The sequence below is a fragment of the Corvus moneduloides genome, chromosome 1 (assembly GCF_009650955.1).
Source record: "Corvus moneduloides isolate bCorMon1 chromosome 1, bCorMon1.pri, whole genome shotgun sequence".
NCBI lineage: Eukaryota > Metazoa > Chordata > Aves > Passeriformes > Corvidae > Corvus > Corvus moneduloides.
The window spans coordinates 4,117,479-4,134,910 of NC_045476.1; the positions used below are offsets into that span (position 1 = coordinate 4,117,479).

At 42.3% G+C, this 17,432-nt stretch overlaps 1 protein-coding gene across 10 annotated transcripts in view; it reads left to right on the forward strand.

Annotated features, from left to right (window-relative positions):
• The first annotated feature begins 360 nt into the window (after nucleotides 1–360).
• Nucleotides 361–17,432, forward strand: part of CTDSPL (CTD small phosphatase like) — an 80,815-nt gene continuing 63,743 nt past the window's right edge. For 5 of the 10 annotated variants that reach the window (XM_032096416.1, XM_032096485.1, XM_032096550.1 and 2 more), the window contains exon 1: nucleotides 2,574–2,718. In XM_032096416.1, coding sequence (XP_031952307.1) covers nucleotides 2,586–2,718 — 133 coding nt within the window. In that variant the 5' untranslated portion in view covers nucleotides 2,574–2,585. Of the gene's footprint in view, nucleotides 845–2,573; nucleotides 2,719–17,432 lie in introns of those variants that run through there. The other 5 variants (XM_032096796.1, XM_032096879.1, XM_032097126.1 and 2 more) reach the window with 3 other exon arrangements.

Here is a 17,432-nt window from a genome sequence, read left to right on the forward strand (position 1 = left end):
CGCTCACGGGCTCGGGGCGCGGCGGCGGCGGCGGCGGAGGAGGCGGCGGCGGTGGCGGCGGGCGGGTTGTGGCGCAGCGCGGGGAGCGGCTCGGCCCCTTTCCCCTCCCTTCCTCCCCTCGCGCCGCGCTTCCCTCCTCGCCCGCGACCCGGGAACGGGGGGAGGAGGAGGAGGAGGAGGTGGAGGGGGCGGCCCGGCGTCGCTCCGCCGAGCGCTGCCCGCGGGAGGAAGGGGGGCGCGGGGATGAGATAAGCGCGGGGGCGGGCGGCAGGGGGGGGGTATGTAGGGGCGGCTCAGGTGGATGCGGGGGGCGGCGTGAGGCCGCGGGGGGAGGCGCGGAGCGGAGGGACGGGGGCTCTTCCCCCGCCTCGGGAGGCGGCGGGGGCTCGGGGGGAAGCGCTCGGCGGGCTTCCCGGAAGGGTGAATTGGATTAATTCTCTTTTTTTTAAGGGGGGGGGGGGGTTGCGCTCCTTTCCCCCCCTCCGCCGTGCAGAATTGGCGCCGGCAAGAGGCCTCGGTGGCATCGCGTTTGGCGTCCTTCCCACCCCCTTCCCTTCGGTTTCGCTCCTGGAGGAGTTGGTTGTTGAGGTTTCGGTTGTTTTAGTTTTTTTTTTAATAGTTTTTATTTTTTTTTTCAAATACAAACCTGAGTCTTGATTTTTTTTAAACAAACAAACCAACCCGCTCCCCCCAGCACCCCCCAACCCCCCCCGCACACAAGCCTGCCTCTGAGAGGGAAATAGCCAGGTGGAATCTCACTCTGTTTCCATGGACAACCCGTCCATTATCACCCAGGTGACTAACCCCAAAGAGGAGGAGATCCTGTCCTGCACTCAGGATAAAGGTGAGCTGCTTTCTCTCTTTCCTTATGATTTTTTTCCTCCCTCTATTTAAAAATGCACATAGTAACAACTCACATTCTTCAGTGACCGTATAATCCTCTCTAGGCTACTGGGAAGAGAGGAGAGCTTGTTGGGTTTGGGCTGGTTTTTTGTTGTTTTTTTTCTTTTTTTTGTGGGATGAAGGTATTTGCGTGAAGGTCTTTGAAAGGGCTTGGTGGATACAGCTGAGAACTTGTTAAAAGTGTTTAAATACCGAATTTCATCGGTCATTTAAATAAAATATTCTTGTTCCCCGACGTTCGGGGAGGTAACTTTATAAGGTGGTCACTGTGCAGTTAGTGCCCTGCTCCAGGGAAGGGATACCTGTGCTGGGTGTGTTGGAAGGTTTTGAAATACCTGCTGTAAAGATTTTAAATTCTTTCCCCCTCTCCTTTTTTTTTTTTTTTTTTTTTTTTTTTTTTTAAAGAAAACAATTTCCAGATTTCTTTCCTATATTCCTCCCTGCCTCACATTTCAGAATCCGTGCAGCTTTCAGGTTTGTTGGAGATTATTTGTGCTTCTCAGAAAGAGACACTGGCTACTTGTAGAAGCGGGCTCTATTTACTCCCTAGATAAATAGTTGTTGCTTGCGTAAGGCATCACACTTGGATTGGGTTTTGCTCCCAAATGAGATGAATCCAGCCTGGCCGAAGGAGCTGCTTCCCTTCAAAAGTCTGGATGTTGACAAGTGCCCTTAACCTTGTTTGCTTTCAGAAGCTTTGAGCAGTCTTGGGGTCTGTAAGTGGCCGTGTCCTTGTGTCTGGTGGTGAACAGGAGGGTTCAGGTTCTGGGGGCTTGTTCACAGGTTTGGGAAGTTATTTGGATGTCAGTTTTATGCTTTGTTACGGGCAGTGCAGGTAAATAGGGAGGAAGGGGCAGAAATTAGAAATAAAGAGTTACGTCCATGTTCCCTGGTAGGTACGGTCAGACCTCTGAGTGGTCATCTAAAAATGGTGGATTGATAGATCTTGCCCTGAAATTGATGGGTTTAGTGCCCAAATAGCTTCCATTTTCGTGTGGCTCATCTTGGAAATAGTGAGGGGTCTCTGATTGTTGGAGAAGTTGCTCCCAGTTACTTTTGACTGTAAGGCCATACGTGAAATCTTGGTCTTCCCACTTCACCAGTGCTGACTGCAGAAGTATGGAGGTAGATTTACAAAAAAAAAAAAAGGCCATCAGGTTTGGGGGGTGTTTGAACAAAAATTACTTATTTTCAGCATAGGAGTGTTCATGTAACTCTTCAATTCCTTTTGCTTGTGAGATGTTACTTCCACCATGAGGCCTGGTTTGGCTCAAAAGATTTCTGATGCTTTCCTCTGTTTTGGCAGTGTGGAACGTGGGGTATCTACAGTGAACAAGGTGCTGTGCTCTGCCTACTGTGTCTCCCTAAGACCTGGCTTGGGGTAGACATATGTGATACTGTGCTCAGATGTTGTGGTTTTAATGGCCTATGTTATTGTATATAATGGAAGGGCTTCGTTAATATCTGTAGCAGCTGGTTGAAATTTTAGTGTAAAAAAGCCAGTTGAGACAAGCAGGGGAAGATTTGACAGCTCGGAATAAGAGTAGGCATCCACATCAAACAAGTGGCTTCGGAGTCCTGGGCAGAGCGAGCGAAAATATGCATCTAACTTGCATAACTCTGCAGTAACTTGCATAATGTGCATTGTGTTCTTGCTATTGGTTTGTCTTTGGCAGAAAATCATGATGGTCTTCGTTGCAGAGAAGGAGCTTTTCAGGCTTCGTGTTGTGTTAGCAGGGCTGGGCTGGGGGAGAGGGGAAGGAGGGGAGCTGGTGTTGGAGATGAGGAAACTCCAGCGTCATCTTCAAACAGGAGGTGAATTCTCTTTTTTTGGGGGTTTTTTGGTGGTTTTATTTTTTTTAACGTGGTTACAGTGCATGCAGTGGATTGACTATGAGCTCTGTGGTGAGACTTTCAAATCACTCCGGAGCAACTTTTGCAGCAGGAGAAGTGCGGGTCTGTCCGTCCTGGGCTCTGGAAGGAGAGTGCTGCTTGCTCCAACCTCTTCCACTACAGGTTTTCCCGGTGCTCGAGGTATGGAGCTTGTGGAAACCCGTTGCTCTACCTGCCTCCCTGGCGTGGCTGCACATCGCGTCACCCAATTTTCTGTCAGATTTCTGAGCGGTTTTAGCAGAGCTTTTAGGTCCAGTGAGCTGTGAGAGAGAGAGCCCAGAGCGGAGATAGGGAATCCAGATACGGCTCCTAGCAGGAGGCTGCTGCTAAGTGAGTCCTTGCTGCTAATTCAGGTTGAGCTGAGTGTATTGGTACAAAATGGCTCACAAATATGTTAAGGCAAAATGAATTAACTCTTTGTTTCATGAAATCCAGAATCAGCTGAGTCTGAATTCTGGAATTTTGTGATACGGTGAAATACAGCTGAGTGGTGTGAGCCAAGGCTGTCCAGTTTAATGAAAAGCTGGTTTTTTTCCTCCTAGTTTGGCTGCAGACATAAATTCCAGGGTACTAAGGGGCATGTGGGGGCTTTGGGAATCAGGGTTTTCTTAGGGTTTTTGAGACCTTGTGTTGGTGTTTCTTGTGGAAAAAAATGAATTTATTTTCCTGTTGTTAAGCTGGAGAGAGGCAGTTCCACAGTAACTGAGCAGCTGCTAAATAATGCATGTGTATACCTTCAAGGTTTTGATTTTTCCCCAAGATTTCTTTTAAGCTTTTAATCAGATGTGAGACCAGCATTTAGCTTGATTTATTTTTTTTAAATGTATTTATGTTTTAAAAGGAATTCAATGTGCAGTACAGGCTTATGCCAAATTTCTCCTGTGCGAGGGAGCGAGGTTGGCAAGAAACAGAGCTGGTTCTGTGGTCCTGGGGCAGTTATGTTTTTAGGTAAATACTGTGCTTTACAAATAAAAGTGCTCAAGCATTTTCTTGCTAGTCCAGGTGTATTAAAAAATACCTTTTGAGATAAGTGAAGCTGTGGCAACTTGTTAAGGGGGAGCTTGTAAACACTAAGAGGGATTTGTTAACATTTATTTTTTAACAAATGGCAAAAAATTTCGAAGGTGGAAAAAACCAGGTCTTGGTATGTGAACCATTCCCTAGTATGTTGCCACATGGTGGTGCACTGGATTTAGTTGTCTGTCAAAATGAAAGCTGAGCATGAAAGGTTTGCTACAATCGTATTTTATTATTGTTATTATTATTATTGTAATGTTCTCAAATGCCTGTGGTGTTCATGCTGCTGGAGGATTTTGGCCCGTATCTATGTTGTTAAATTAGTTCTGGGAAATAGAAACTTAGGTTCTCCCAACTGGAAGTGATACGTAGGTGCCTGGAAATACTTTGAACACTAAATTCACAGAGAATTCAATTCCCTGTTAGTTTTTTAAGTAACAAAAATAGTAGTTCTTTGCAGAAATATTTTATGTTGCGGTCGTCTGGCACTTCTGGAAATCGGGAACATTAACAAACTTGAAACTAAAAGAAAGAGACCTACGTATGGGAAAAGAGGTTTGTTTTGTCAGGGGTCAATTTGAACAACTACAAAAAAATACAAATACAAAGTACGAAGAACAACTGGAAGTCTGGATCTCTGTAAATCAGTACAGATAAAATCAACTGGTTATTTTTATTTTTTTAATTGTTTTTAATTCTTATTACTCAGAGACCCCTAATGTAAAATCAGTGTGGTTAAATGTACAGAAAACTGGGCAGTGCTGACAGAGCTCCTCTGAGTGTCACGTTGAGAGCATGGTCATGGACGGGCAACAGGCATTCAGTCCAAAGAAGTGAATTTGCCTTTTTTACCTGCCTGCGTTAATTTGATCCTCATAAGTGATGCAAATTCTTGGCTGTTTCCATGTGCTAAGTTAAATAGGAGTGAAAAATAGCCCAGTCCTTCAGGTACCTGCTTCAGGCTGTGGTGTTTTGTTTTCTCTCTTCAGATACATCTTTCCTGACTTCTATAAAATTTGCCTGTCAGCTGAGTGTCTATTTTCAGTTATTTAGAGTAACAGAATGTTTTTGTGTCCCTACAGGTGTGAATTGTCTTCTTCAGTAAATTATATGAAAGGGGTTCACGCTGCAACCTGAACCATTAGGTTTTTTTCAGTCACAGTGTGAATCCCTGTGGATGTTTTCACAAACTTTTTTGCCTTCTTTTCTTTCAAATAGAGTTGGAAAAACCAGCAATGAGACCAATACTCATTATAATTTTAAATAAGGAGTTCTGAAGATCTCAAGTTAAGAGCCAAAATAAGTGTCTTTAATTGTGTCTTCAACAGAAAAACCATTTTTAATATAGCTGAAAATACTCTGAATATGCTTTTTTGCCATTACATCACCAGGATTCAGAGTACTCAAACACTTGAACATATGTTAATGATCCTGAGACATTGTCTCAACAGATTTATAGTATTGACTTCAGAATTTTAACACTAAAGTAGCATTTAAAGGGGGGAAAAAAAAAAGTGGAAACCACTCTAGCAGTCCAGTGGAATGTGAATTGCTCGCAGAGGGTAAAATTTTAAATCATTAACTAATGACATAGTTGGTATATGAAACCAGAAGCCATACAGTAGGTTTTGTGTTCCAGGAAGACTGTAGCAACCTGTAGTAACCCAAGATTTGATTTAGGGTTGCAGTTAACAGGCAGAAGTGCAGTAATGGGAATGGTAATTTGCCTGAATATCAAATATTCAATCAGTGTCTGTAACCTGCAGTGTGATCGTTTCTTCACAGTGCTTGTTGTCACCCCAAATTCATACTGGTTTCAATTCAGTGATTAGTTAAAGTGTTCAGAAGTTTAACATGCCTTTAAAAAAAAAAACCCAACCCAACAAAGTTGACCTACATTTTGTTAATTCAGTATTCAGAAATGCAAATGGCATTTTCTGACATAATCAGTAAAATGTGGCGTGATCGATGCCACGCTTCAGCTTTCAGAGTTTAAGCTGAACATTCCAAATAAGCCTCTGGATAACGGGTCCATTTTTGTTTCTTTAAAGGGATAAAAACTGAAATGCTGAGAAGGCAAAAGGCCAAGAGAAATGAAACTCCCTGACTTGGTCGCTGTTGTGAAGGACGTTCCTGTTGCCCTCAGAGATAGGTTTGACTGTGGGAGGCTCATTTTCCCATCATGGAACACTTAATTTATGAGTTTGACTGTCGTGTAGAAGTTACCCTTCTGACATGAAAATGGTTGCAAATTAGATCTGTCCCACAATTTTTATATATATGTCAGTTCCTAGATACTCCTTCTATAAGCACGTGTACTTCCGTTTTCTGCTGAGTTTTGAGATGTTGGCAATGACCACCATGGTTGGGACTCAGTATTACATTTTCAATTAAAAATCCAGTTTCAGGCAATCCTGGAAATGGAAATGATAACTTGGGAGGTGAACTTGTCTGTTACTCAAGCCCAGCCAACAGAGAATTTTGGATGCATTACTTTGAATTGTATTTGAAGTGTTTCTGTCCACAAGAGTTAACACTTTCTTTAAAAAAAAAAGGAACGGAAAAAGCAAAGACAGGTCTAATTATCTACGTTTTTCCTTAGGTTTTGCCCACTGTGTGAATCAGAAGGGGAAAATGTGCCTCATCCCTCTTTCTCCTTCCTGCCTGGGAGATATATCTTGCTGGGAGAGCAATGAGGAATGTGGATATATGTAGGACCAGGAAGGAGCTGAGAGCTGCCAGAATGTTCCAGCCTGTTTGGAGGACAGAGCAGAGTATGAAATCCTGGCTCATGAGGGCTGGGTACCCCAGGCAGAGGCTGGTGGTGGGACTGGGAATAGTTTTGGTGTCTGTGATGGGCTCCCAACCTGCCCTGACCACTCCTGGGCAGTGGGTGCTCCCATGATGAAGTCTGAGGGTCTCTGCCCACCCATTTGGGTGGTTTTGTGTGTTCCCTTATCCCAGCTCAGAATTATTTCCAGAAAGGAGTGGAAACTTCCAAGCTGAAACAAGAGAAGGGCTGATAGAACTACAACGGGCCAAGCGTGTTTAGATGTTTAAAGATCACATCTGGATTGCTGGTAGGGATTGTAAACCATCCCATGCCTCTCAGCAGTGGAAACCTGGCTGGAAAATCTCCCAGAAACATTTAGCAACATCTCCTAAGTCTCCATGAGTCGGTTCTAGTGGATGTTCCTGATCTAAGCTGTATTTCAACAGGGTGACATCTCACTGGGTTTAAATTCTCTGCTGAACTCCCGGAGCTGCAGGCAGGCACAGAGGAAAGGATCCTTTTGTTCTTTAATGTCATCACAGACACTTTCAAGAGTTTCACGTTGGCAGTGTTAATCTTCTATAAATTCTGCTTTTGCTGGAGTTTGAGGGGAGCTTGCTTTATTTTTACTTGGAGAGGTTGAGGCGTAAAACAGACATGGATGGGATGATTATGGAAAGCATAAGTAGCATCTAAATAGATCTGAGTGAAAATAAGTTCCACGTGATCTGCTGTGGTATAATTTTGGCCTTTTTTTGTATTTCTGGAATGTTTGCTGTAAGACAAGAAAAAAAAAATCCAAGAGTTCTATACGGTCCAGTTCTTCCAGTGCCAGCTGCTACTGTGTAACGCAGATATTAGCGGTAAAAATATCAACTTCAACCAAATGAGCAGAGAAAGTCCTGTTCTAAAGCTTGTAGGCTTTATTCAGGCTGTTATCAAAATGATCACTTGCAGAGTGCCACTTCTTGTTTTCTTTGTACAAGATAATAAAGTATGATTTGTAAAAAGAAGAACCCAATTATTACAAGTGATTGGCTGCACTAGAAATGAGAATTCTATTATCTAGAAAATTTATTGCGAGTTAAAGCTGAATAAATACATGGTAGACTTGGATTCTAAGGGTGTCAGGGGGTTTGAAATGAGATGTTTTTTCTTTATTTATTTTTTCAATAAATTATTACTCTATTCTGAATGTTTATTAATATATCTAAAGCCTGACAGATGGGAGAATAAGACACTGCAGGGCCTGTTTTGTACAGAGGAGCAGCCCCAAATAATGGATGCCTGGTCTGTCAAAATCTAATGTGTATGTAACTTTTAAAATGTTTCAAAAATTTCAGGACAGGTTTGTAGGAAGCAAATATTTCATGAACCTCAGCCTGCAGTCACAGTTTGCATATTGATGGTGCTGTTTAAAGTCGAGTCCTCTCTGCTGGGTAACTGGCCAGTTGTTTGCTGCCACTGTTGCAAACCTTATTTTCCTGGTAGCAAGTGAAGTATTGATTTTTATTCACTGCCATGCTCTCCCCCACCCCGGCAGCTCTCTGCTTCCTGACTTGTCCTCCAGGATTCCCAGCGGAATTGGCAGTAAAACTAATCTTGCTGTTTCCTGGCCTGCTGTAATCAGCAGTAAAATTTGAAACTTTCTTGTTTATTTGATGATATGCAAAGGTTGGCCATCCCCTTGGAGTATGGAACTCCTCCCCTGGCCTCTGGGAGCCAGAGGGTGGGATGTGCTTCCAGCTCCTCAGGATGAGCTCCTGCCTTTGAGAACGCTTTGGGGTAGATAAATCAGTTTCAGTCCTCATAATCATCATAAAAAATTTCTGCCACAAAGGTGCTGTTACAGTGGACACGTGCAGAAGAGTCCAGGTGTGGTTTTTTTGAAGCAATGCTAGCGAAGAATTTTTTTAAAAGATACAAATTTTCTACCAAGTCATTCTGAGCATGCATTTAACAATTGGCAGACAGTGCTGCTTTATTTCTGTCCACAAAAGCTGTCTTGTATTTTCATGCCTCAGTATTTACGTACTTGCATTCATTACCCACGAGTGCACGTACATGTGGTTACCAGGGATCTAATTAGAGGAAAGCTTTCGTAGGGTCAAAGAATAGTTAGGGTTGGAAGGGACCTTAAAGATCATCTTGTTCCAACACCTTCCACTAGACCAGGCTGCTCCAAACCCTCTCCAGCGTGGCCTTGGACAATTCCAGTGATGAGGCAGCCGCAGCTTCTCTGGGCAACCTGTGCCGGGGCCTCCCCACCCGCACAGGGATGAATTTCTTCCTAATACCCCATCTAATCCTGCCCTCTGTCAGTTTGAAGCCATTCCCCCTTGTCCTGTCCCAAGTCCCTCTCCAGCTCTCTTGGAGCCCCTTCAGGCACTGGAAGTGGCTCCAGGGTCTCCCCAAAGCCTTCTCCTCTTCTCCAGGTGAACACCCCCAGCCCTTTGTCTCCTACCAGAGGTTCTCCAGCTCTCAGAGCATTTTTGTGGCCTCCTGGTGTTGCTGCAGCAGGTCCACCTTGGTGAAGCCCAGAATGGTGGGTGTAGATTTTGAAGCTCGTTTGCAATGTGAGGTTTGCTTGAACTGTGAAGTTGGCAATTTTTCCTAGTGATAGTCAGATACAGGCATTCTGCAGGGGAGAGGTCAATAGTGGCACATTCCTAGAAGATATTTAATCATTTATATACTTCCTTCAGCCAAGCACAAAGAAAGGTCTAACATTTACCACCTGGAGAGAAAGGTACAATTATAAAGTATCTCATTAAACCTTCACAAAACCCTTAACATTTTTTTAAAATGGGCTTATGGTACTTCTTTCAACTAAAACTGGTTAAAGATACACATGAACAATTTGATGAAGGCAGTGTAAAGTGAAGCATTTCAGGGAAAACACCTCCATGTATTTCACAGGGATTTTTGGAATTAATCTTTGACCTTTTGGGGTTTTTTTAATTCTCTTGCTTGCCTTGTTTTGCTTGCTTGCCTTCTTATCTTCCATCAGAAGTTCTGGACTGCAACAGCTGCCTCTGTTCTGATGCTGTTGAAGCTCAAGGGGCTGAGGTGTTTGATGGCTGTGTCCGGGGATAATTCTAGTGTGTCACTGCTGGGTTAATGCTTGGACTCTATCTTAGAGATCTTTTCCAAGCTTTATGATTCTCTGAGAAGCTGTAGTGGATGTTTGGGGCTCAGGTGGTGCAGTGAGGAGGAGCCCTGGACAATATTACGTGGACAGATTGTCTCCTGGCAAGCTGGCCAGAGTGGTGTAGGAGCTGTCTCGTAAGGTGAGATGTTCTTTGTGTTGAAATTTAGGAGGATAAAGGTCTTTTATCACCTCCAAGGAATGTTGTGCTATGTTTAAAGGGAGGAGATGCATGAAAAATAACCAAAATAATAGAATGAGTGCTTCAGGGCTCTTCCCAGGGTACAGCATGGCTTCAGAGTGAAAGGCAGAATATCCCATTTGAGTTAAAGAAAGTGTTTGCTCCTGCATCATACAGGTGCATAACCTGTGAAGAAATGGTTTCCAAAATTGTTTACCTGGGAATTCCTGAACAGGATGAACTGGCAGCAATTTGCATTTGTTATAACTGATGCATTATATACTGAAAAACAGTATTATAAAGGTACTGATTGTGTTCAGCATATAGAATCAGTCATAGAATGGTTTGCATTGTAAGGGACATTAAAGATCATCCAGTTCCAACCCTCTGCCGTGGGCAGGGACACCTTCCACTAGATCATGCTGCTCCAAGCCCCATCCAGCCTGGCCTTGAACACTTCCAGGGATGGGGCAGTATAGGAAGGAAGGGTAAAATTTCATTGCGTAGTGACCAACTGAGCATGTCAAGTGTTTGTGCTTGTATTTATCCTGAACTCACCGACAGTTTTCCTGTGCTGGGTTATGGGTGCTGGAAGATGATTACCTTTGCCAAGTCATTTATTGGCCAGCTGCCAGTTCTCATTACTTTTTATGATGTGAAGGTGATTTCATTGAGAATCCGCAAGTTGAAAGTGATTTTGAGAGTTTTGGAAGTGGAGAGGGGGGAAGGTTACTTTAGTTGGGGAATTAAGAAAAGAAAAGGAAAAGAGTACTGAATGCAATCTGCAGAGCAATTCATTTGCTAATTATGCATTGACATAAATTGGAAAGCCCCAGAAGGAGAGGGTTTACAGCATAACTGGAAAACAATTTGCATCTGTGTAGAGGTCTGTGCTTATCCACAAAGGAATGAGATTTTAACTGGATTTGTTTAATCGGGTTTATCGTGAGTGCATAGTTGTGGCCTTCCTTTTTCCTCACGTTGCAAAATCGCCTTTCTGGAAGATTCCCTCTTGTGTTGAGATTAAATATGTCAGAGAGGAATGTATGGAGAAGTTTAATGGAGACTGAAAGTGAAACCTAAGGAAAACCAGGAAATGTCCTTCTGAATTTTAGAGTGGATTGAATACGTGTATGTTTCTGGCTCCAGATTACCGTGATAAAACTGTCAGCTTAATGCAAACTCTGCCCTGAAATTCAAATGCCTTTTTTTTTTTTCCCTGCCCTATAAGAAATCTGAAACTCCAGCAAATTCTTGCTGTCTCTACTGGGAAGGTTTCTAACAACTAATTGTACACACTAATTACATGCTAACTAGCATTGCTACAAAGAGCATTCAGTGTTAGTATTATGATAGTTTTGGGGTTTTTTCCTATAAATCTTTCAGAGTTGTTGGTGCCCAACATGTTACCCTACAGTTGCCTCCATTTTCCCTTCGGTAAACATGTCATGATGGGAAAAAGACAAAAATGCAAACAAAACTAGAAATCAAACTTGACAGTTTTGAAATAGGAATCTGTTCAGGTCTCATGCCTGTATTTACTTGTGCTGTTGCTGCTGCACATCATTATAAATTACCTGTTTAGCATCGTTCTGGCAGGCAAGGGAGCTCTGAGAGCAGAATGTTTTTAAAAATGTCACTTGTGGCAGTGATGGATTCTTTTCAGTACCTTTAAATCAATCTGTTGTTTATCTTAAATGTAAGTGCTAAATACTGTTACTATCTCATGATACAAAACTGTGATCATATTATAAGGAGAAAAATGAGCTTTCGGACCAAACCTGCCCCAGATGCAGGAAACAACTTCAGTAGATTCCTAAGGACCAGATGTCCCTGGATCCCTCAGTCAGGTGCCATTTCCACAGGATGCAGAATAGCATTTGGTAACAAAAAAGAAGACATCAGAAGGAGGTTTTGCTTTATAATTTTTCAAAGTGTCCTTTCAGGAAAAGTCCTAAATAGAGTGAAACTGCCATTTCTTTTTGTGTAATATGCTGGATTAAGCCCTGAAGTGCAAAACTTTATGTTGACCTTGTGCTGTTGTGTTTCTGTTGAAACACAGTTTCCACAGTGGTGAATTCCTGATGCTCCAGATAGTTCTGGTTCTTCCCCTCATCACCCAAAAATATTTGTTGCACTGAACTCTCCTCAAATAACACTTGCAGTCTTCTTAAATTGTAAATCTAAAAATACTGCTTGGAGCTTTGCAACATAAAAAAATAATTGCCTGAGCTCCTAAATCCAAGAAAACAAAAAACCAACACACACACTCCCCAGGAATAAAATCCAGCAAGCCAAAATGAAGCAAACAAAAAATTCCCAGTAATATTAGCAGGGATATAAACTGTGAGCATGAAGCTACTCCTGGAAATCTCAAAGGTGACCTTGTGGTGGTGACCAGGAGGACACAGCAGTACAATTTTTAGCAAGGTGACCTGGCACTCAGCCTGTACAAACCACTCTCCAGCCCCTTTGGGAAGGGGGATGCTGGTGTACAAGGGTGTGCATTTGTTTGAGTAATGGTTGTACTAAAACATAGAAGCAACCCTGGTTTTATTTTGGAAATGCCTTCAGTGGGCACCAAGAAACAGATGAGAGTAAAATAAGTCTGGGCTGACTCATTGCAGAATGTGCTGAGATAATCCTGAATTCCTCTTAAAGTTAATCTCTGTTTAGTTTAGGCTCTGTTTATCCTTGTGCTGTGGATAAGGGGGTGTTGGAATTCAAGTGAAATAATTTTAGAAATTCCTAGGTAAAAAATCATTATTTTTTCAACAAACAGAAATGCCCATAGTGATTAGCAAAAAACCTTGATTTTTTTCTGTTGCTGATGGTGAAAGGTTGCAATAAAATGTTTGTACTGGCTACTTTAAGTAGCAGTTGAAGTCAGGTGGGAAAACAAAACTCCGTGGTGCTGTTTTTAAATTGTTTTCCAGTAATTGTCAGCCCAATCCATGCTGCTTTTTAAAAAAAAAAAAAAAACACAACAACAACATACTCTGCAATTTTTGTTGTGAAGATGATTTCTTAAGTCCCACTGTAGGTGGTCTTTGTATGAAAGCCTTCAAGTAACAAATGGCTTTATCTTCTCTTCTGCTAATAAGGTCAGTAAAGGTTTCTCTTTTGGATAATAATAACAACAGCCTTTCAAAGGCATGAGAATCCCGAGTGGAAAACAGGTTCACAGTTATCACCTTTTTAATAGCTGCTCAGGTGATTGGCAGCTGCTGCTGCTGCTGCTAGGAAGTGTTTTACAGGAGTAAACTGGTTTTCTTGCTTTAATTAGGACCATATGTGTACAGCAACTGTGATTGTCTGGGAAGCTGCATCCTGTATTTTCAGTTAAGTAGCTGATAAAATTATGCAGTTGTGGAAATGACTACCAAGTCCAGTGGGGAGGTGTCTTTGCAAACTGTTTTGGTTTTGCTTTCTATTTAGTCATTCAAGGCAATCAAACATTGATTGAGGTTTGATGGTCTTGTGCTGTAATAAAACAAACTCTGAATATTTTCCTAAGGTGATAAAGTAACTGTTTGGACCCCATATCCAAAAACACAATTAAAAAATCCACCAAATTTCAAGTTTTCTAACCAACAAAACACCTGTAAATCGTTTTCTTGGCAAAGTCTGCATGGATTAACTTCTCTGTAATCAGCTGTGTTGCATGGTAAATAATAGCAAAAAATAGATTGAACAAGAGAAATAAATATGAACGTGTTAAATTCTTGATTTGTGTTCTAGTGAAAGGAGCATCTAGTGTTTGCTAGAGAAGTCCATTTTTAATTCTAGAAACAATTAAAACTTGTCAACCGAAGGGAGTGCTTGGATGCTGGACCTAAAGATATTTCTTTGGCAATGTTTGGGTGAAACTGACCACTAACACCCTTCCCTTGGAAAACATCCCATCTATTTATGTCACTTCCTAGAGGTTAAATGCAGCCCTTGGAACAGGCGCAGGAATGCCTTTTGGTCCAAGTGGCCGAATATGTCACTTTTCTTGATTACTGGGGTGACCACATGACATTATTCCTGCCCTGTGTGGAGCCAGGAGGTGCCAGGAGATGTCCCAGGGCACTCCCTGCCCATTGCTAACTCCCCTCCCTGCTGGCTGGGGGTTTTTTTGTTGCTTTGTTTTGGGCTTTTTCTGTGTTTATTCACCAACACCAGTGCGTATCCATTTCAGGCTTTTTGAGGAGAAGCTGAGCCAGATGTTCTGTTGTCCCTCAGCTGTGGATGTGTGACTGAAAGAGGCAGTGTCCTGCTCATCTCTGATCCTCTTAATTTGGCAATAATTGTCTTCCTAACAAAGCTTTCTGTCATCATTGATATTTTCAGTTCAGTCATTTGCCGTGCTTAGTGGGGCCCTAAATAATGCTATACTAACATACCTAGTAGGACTTTCAGTCAAGTGTGTGAGGTGTTGCTGGAACCATTTCCATGTCTGAAAAAATGAAATATTGCTGTGCCTGTTCCTTACCCAAGTGCTCAGGAACAGGAAAAATTCACTTCATTCGATTGATAAAGTTTGAGGTGAGGGCATCTTCCATTTTGTTCCATGAGTTTGAATAGTTTTCAGTTTGGGGTTTGGTGGGGGTTTTTTTGATAAAATAATACTTGATAGCAAAAACTTAAGCGTGGCTTTGTCCTGTGTGCATGTAAATAAGGTGGGTTTATCTTAAAAGTTGGTGGAGGGAACACAGGTGCTGTAGGATGCAGTTGATTGCAATGTTGAAGTTGTCTGCTTTAGGATGCCATGAATCTTGGGGACTCCATTAACAGTGAAGAAGCCTGTACAAATTTTCACTGACTTCTGTGCAAAGATAAGTTAAATGGAGTTCAAAATCCTAATTTGACAGCTTTGTCACCAGCTTTGTCACGCTGTGTGTCAGCACTGGGGTTTGGCTCCATTGCAGTGTAACCAGGGATACGGACTTGCAGAGTGCCACCATTTAGCTCCTCTTCACAGGAGAAGGAGAAGAAGAGGGGAAAATTTGGCAGAAGAAATTCAGTGGTTGGTGGTGGTGTTCTGCTTCTCTAAGTTTAGCAGCCTTGGGGGTGGTTGTTAAAATGGGCTTTCAGATTTTGAAACCCTGTGTTGGGAGCAGCGTTAGGTAACGGAGCTTCAGCGTGCTGGAGGTCCATCAGTGCTGCCAAAGCCCCAACACCTGGGTGAATTTAATCAGTAATTCAGTAAAAATGGAAGAGATTTAAAAGCTCTCCCCATTGCAGGCAAGAATGGTCGTTTGCTCAGGGATAAGCTCGAGGCAGAGTATTTAAACTGCGGTTTGTGGAAGTTTCATGTCACACTGAAGTCCTGTCGCTCTACTCCATAGAAGCAAACCTGATCTCAGCATCAGCAGGGGCTCGTTGTTTTGCCACTGTAAAGAAACTTCTTGTGTCTGTTACGCAGCCAGTAGAACAATATAGAGGGTTATGGAAAGGCTGCATTATTCCAGGGGCCTTTTGGATGGTTTTCACAGTTTCTATAGGATGTTAGCAAATCGCCCATTGCAAAAAGCTGTAAGTGAATTCGATAAAATATCACCTCTCCTAATTCTTTCTCTGATGGATTTTGTCAGCTGCCTTCCTGAGTGAGTACCACCAACATTTTTTTATGTTTATTCTTCAGCATCTCCAGGAAATCTTGTCTTAATTGCCTGTTTCTGAATTAATTTTTTTTTTCTTTGCAAGATCAGGATCCTTTGCACAATTATTCAGGAAAAGTCTTTGTAAGAAATTTTTCATTTCCTGCTCTTTTTCCCCTGCATCGAAGGGAAATCAATGCTCAGGTCTGGAAAGGGAGGGGGATTCATCTGGGATAATGACTTAACACTGGCTGCAGAGGGAAATGGGGTGCTGTTGTGAAGTGAGGGAAGAGATCACATGAACACTGAGTGGTTTTAGTGGATTCTGACTGGATTTATCTTCTATACATTTTGATAGTCTAGGGAACTGCTAAGGAAAAAAAAAGTCCAGAGTCTGCATCTTGCTAGAATAACTCTGTACTTCTCTTTTAACATATTCAGGAAGCATAAATTTGCAGCACTCACAGTAAAAGGAAATTTTCGTAGCTGTTCAGAATTAAGACCTTATATTGTATGTAATGCATTTCATTGGACTTACGCTTTCCATGATTTGGGTCTTGACTTCAAGGTGCTCCTGCCAGTGAAGGGAAAGGAATGGAGAAGCCTTGGCAGAGCTGTTCCCATGGCTTCTGTCTCCCTCATACCCATCCTTCTCCTCTTGTGAACTTAGAGCTGTGGTGTTTTGGAATCTTGTCTCATCCTGCAGGTATTTGTGCCTTGGCCCCTCTACAGGACTTTGTGTGAGCTTAGCTCTGGTTCAAGGTGAGGCATTAACACAGATTTTTGGGTTGGGAGAGGGTTGAATTTGCAACCAGCTTTAAACTCCTGCCCTGAAATTCTCCCTTAGGATGAGATTAAATCATTCTGCAGACTCAGCTGTGAGCTCAATGGTGTGATTTTAGTGGGGCTGGTCTGTGGCACTAAGGATAAAATTTAGCTCGCTGCTGGAGCTCGGCAGGGTAAGATTCACAATCAAAGTTTGCAGTTTAGGAAGTATTTACGGGGCATTTAGCAGTTACTGAAACTCTAACACTGTTCACCCTTTTTCTGTGATCAGTAATTAGCAAGGTGGTATTTTATTTCCACTGGTAGACTGAGATTACTTGCTCTACCTCTACTGTTAATGTCCCAGGAAGTAATTTAAGGGAATGAGGATGCCTGAATAGTTAGGATCTGGGAAAAGAAGATAGGCCACTATTTCTACAGTAAATAGAAAATTGAGAAAAAGGAGAGCAAGGTAGCTAACAGAAAACTGGAGGAAAGATGGAGCAAAGCTTTTAAGGAGTTCAGCGTGATGTAAATGTCAGTATAAAAAACAAATCACCTTTCAGGTGTCACACAAGCCCTTTTTAGGGTTTCTTCCTTGACAGTGTAGGTTTTCAAGATAAAAATACTAAGCTTTAATTTTCTGCTGCAGAAAAGAATTTAAAAGAAAAGGCTTATTGTTCATACAAGACTGGCAGACTAATGTTAGAAAGGTTGGTTTTTTTCAAAGCAGGGGAGTTTTTAACCCATTAATGTTATTTCAACCATTGTAAATACTCATGTATAATTAAGTAACTGAGGGTTAGTTTGTGCTCCTGTATACACATGGAACGACTATAGGTAAATACCTGTTGCCTACCTTTGGGTTTGTTACTGTGAGAGGAAGTTCCAGGCTCGTGCCATTGTCCAGGAATTCAGGTTGGAAGGGACTTCTGGAGGTCAAAGCAGGGTTGAGTCAAGTTTTGAGTATCTCCAAGGATGGAGATTTCACAAGCAGTCTGAGACCCTGTTCTAATACTTAGAAGGAATTTATCTTGCTGCAACTTGGATTCGTTGCCTCTTCTACTGCTCCTGTGTCTGTTCCACCAAGAATCTCAGTCCATGTTCTCTGTAACCTCCTCAGCAGCTGTATCTGCTTAAAATGTTAACCTAGATGTGCAAAGGAGT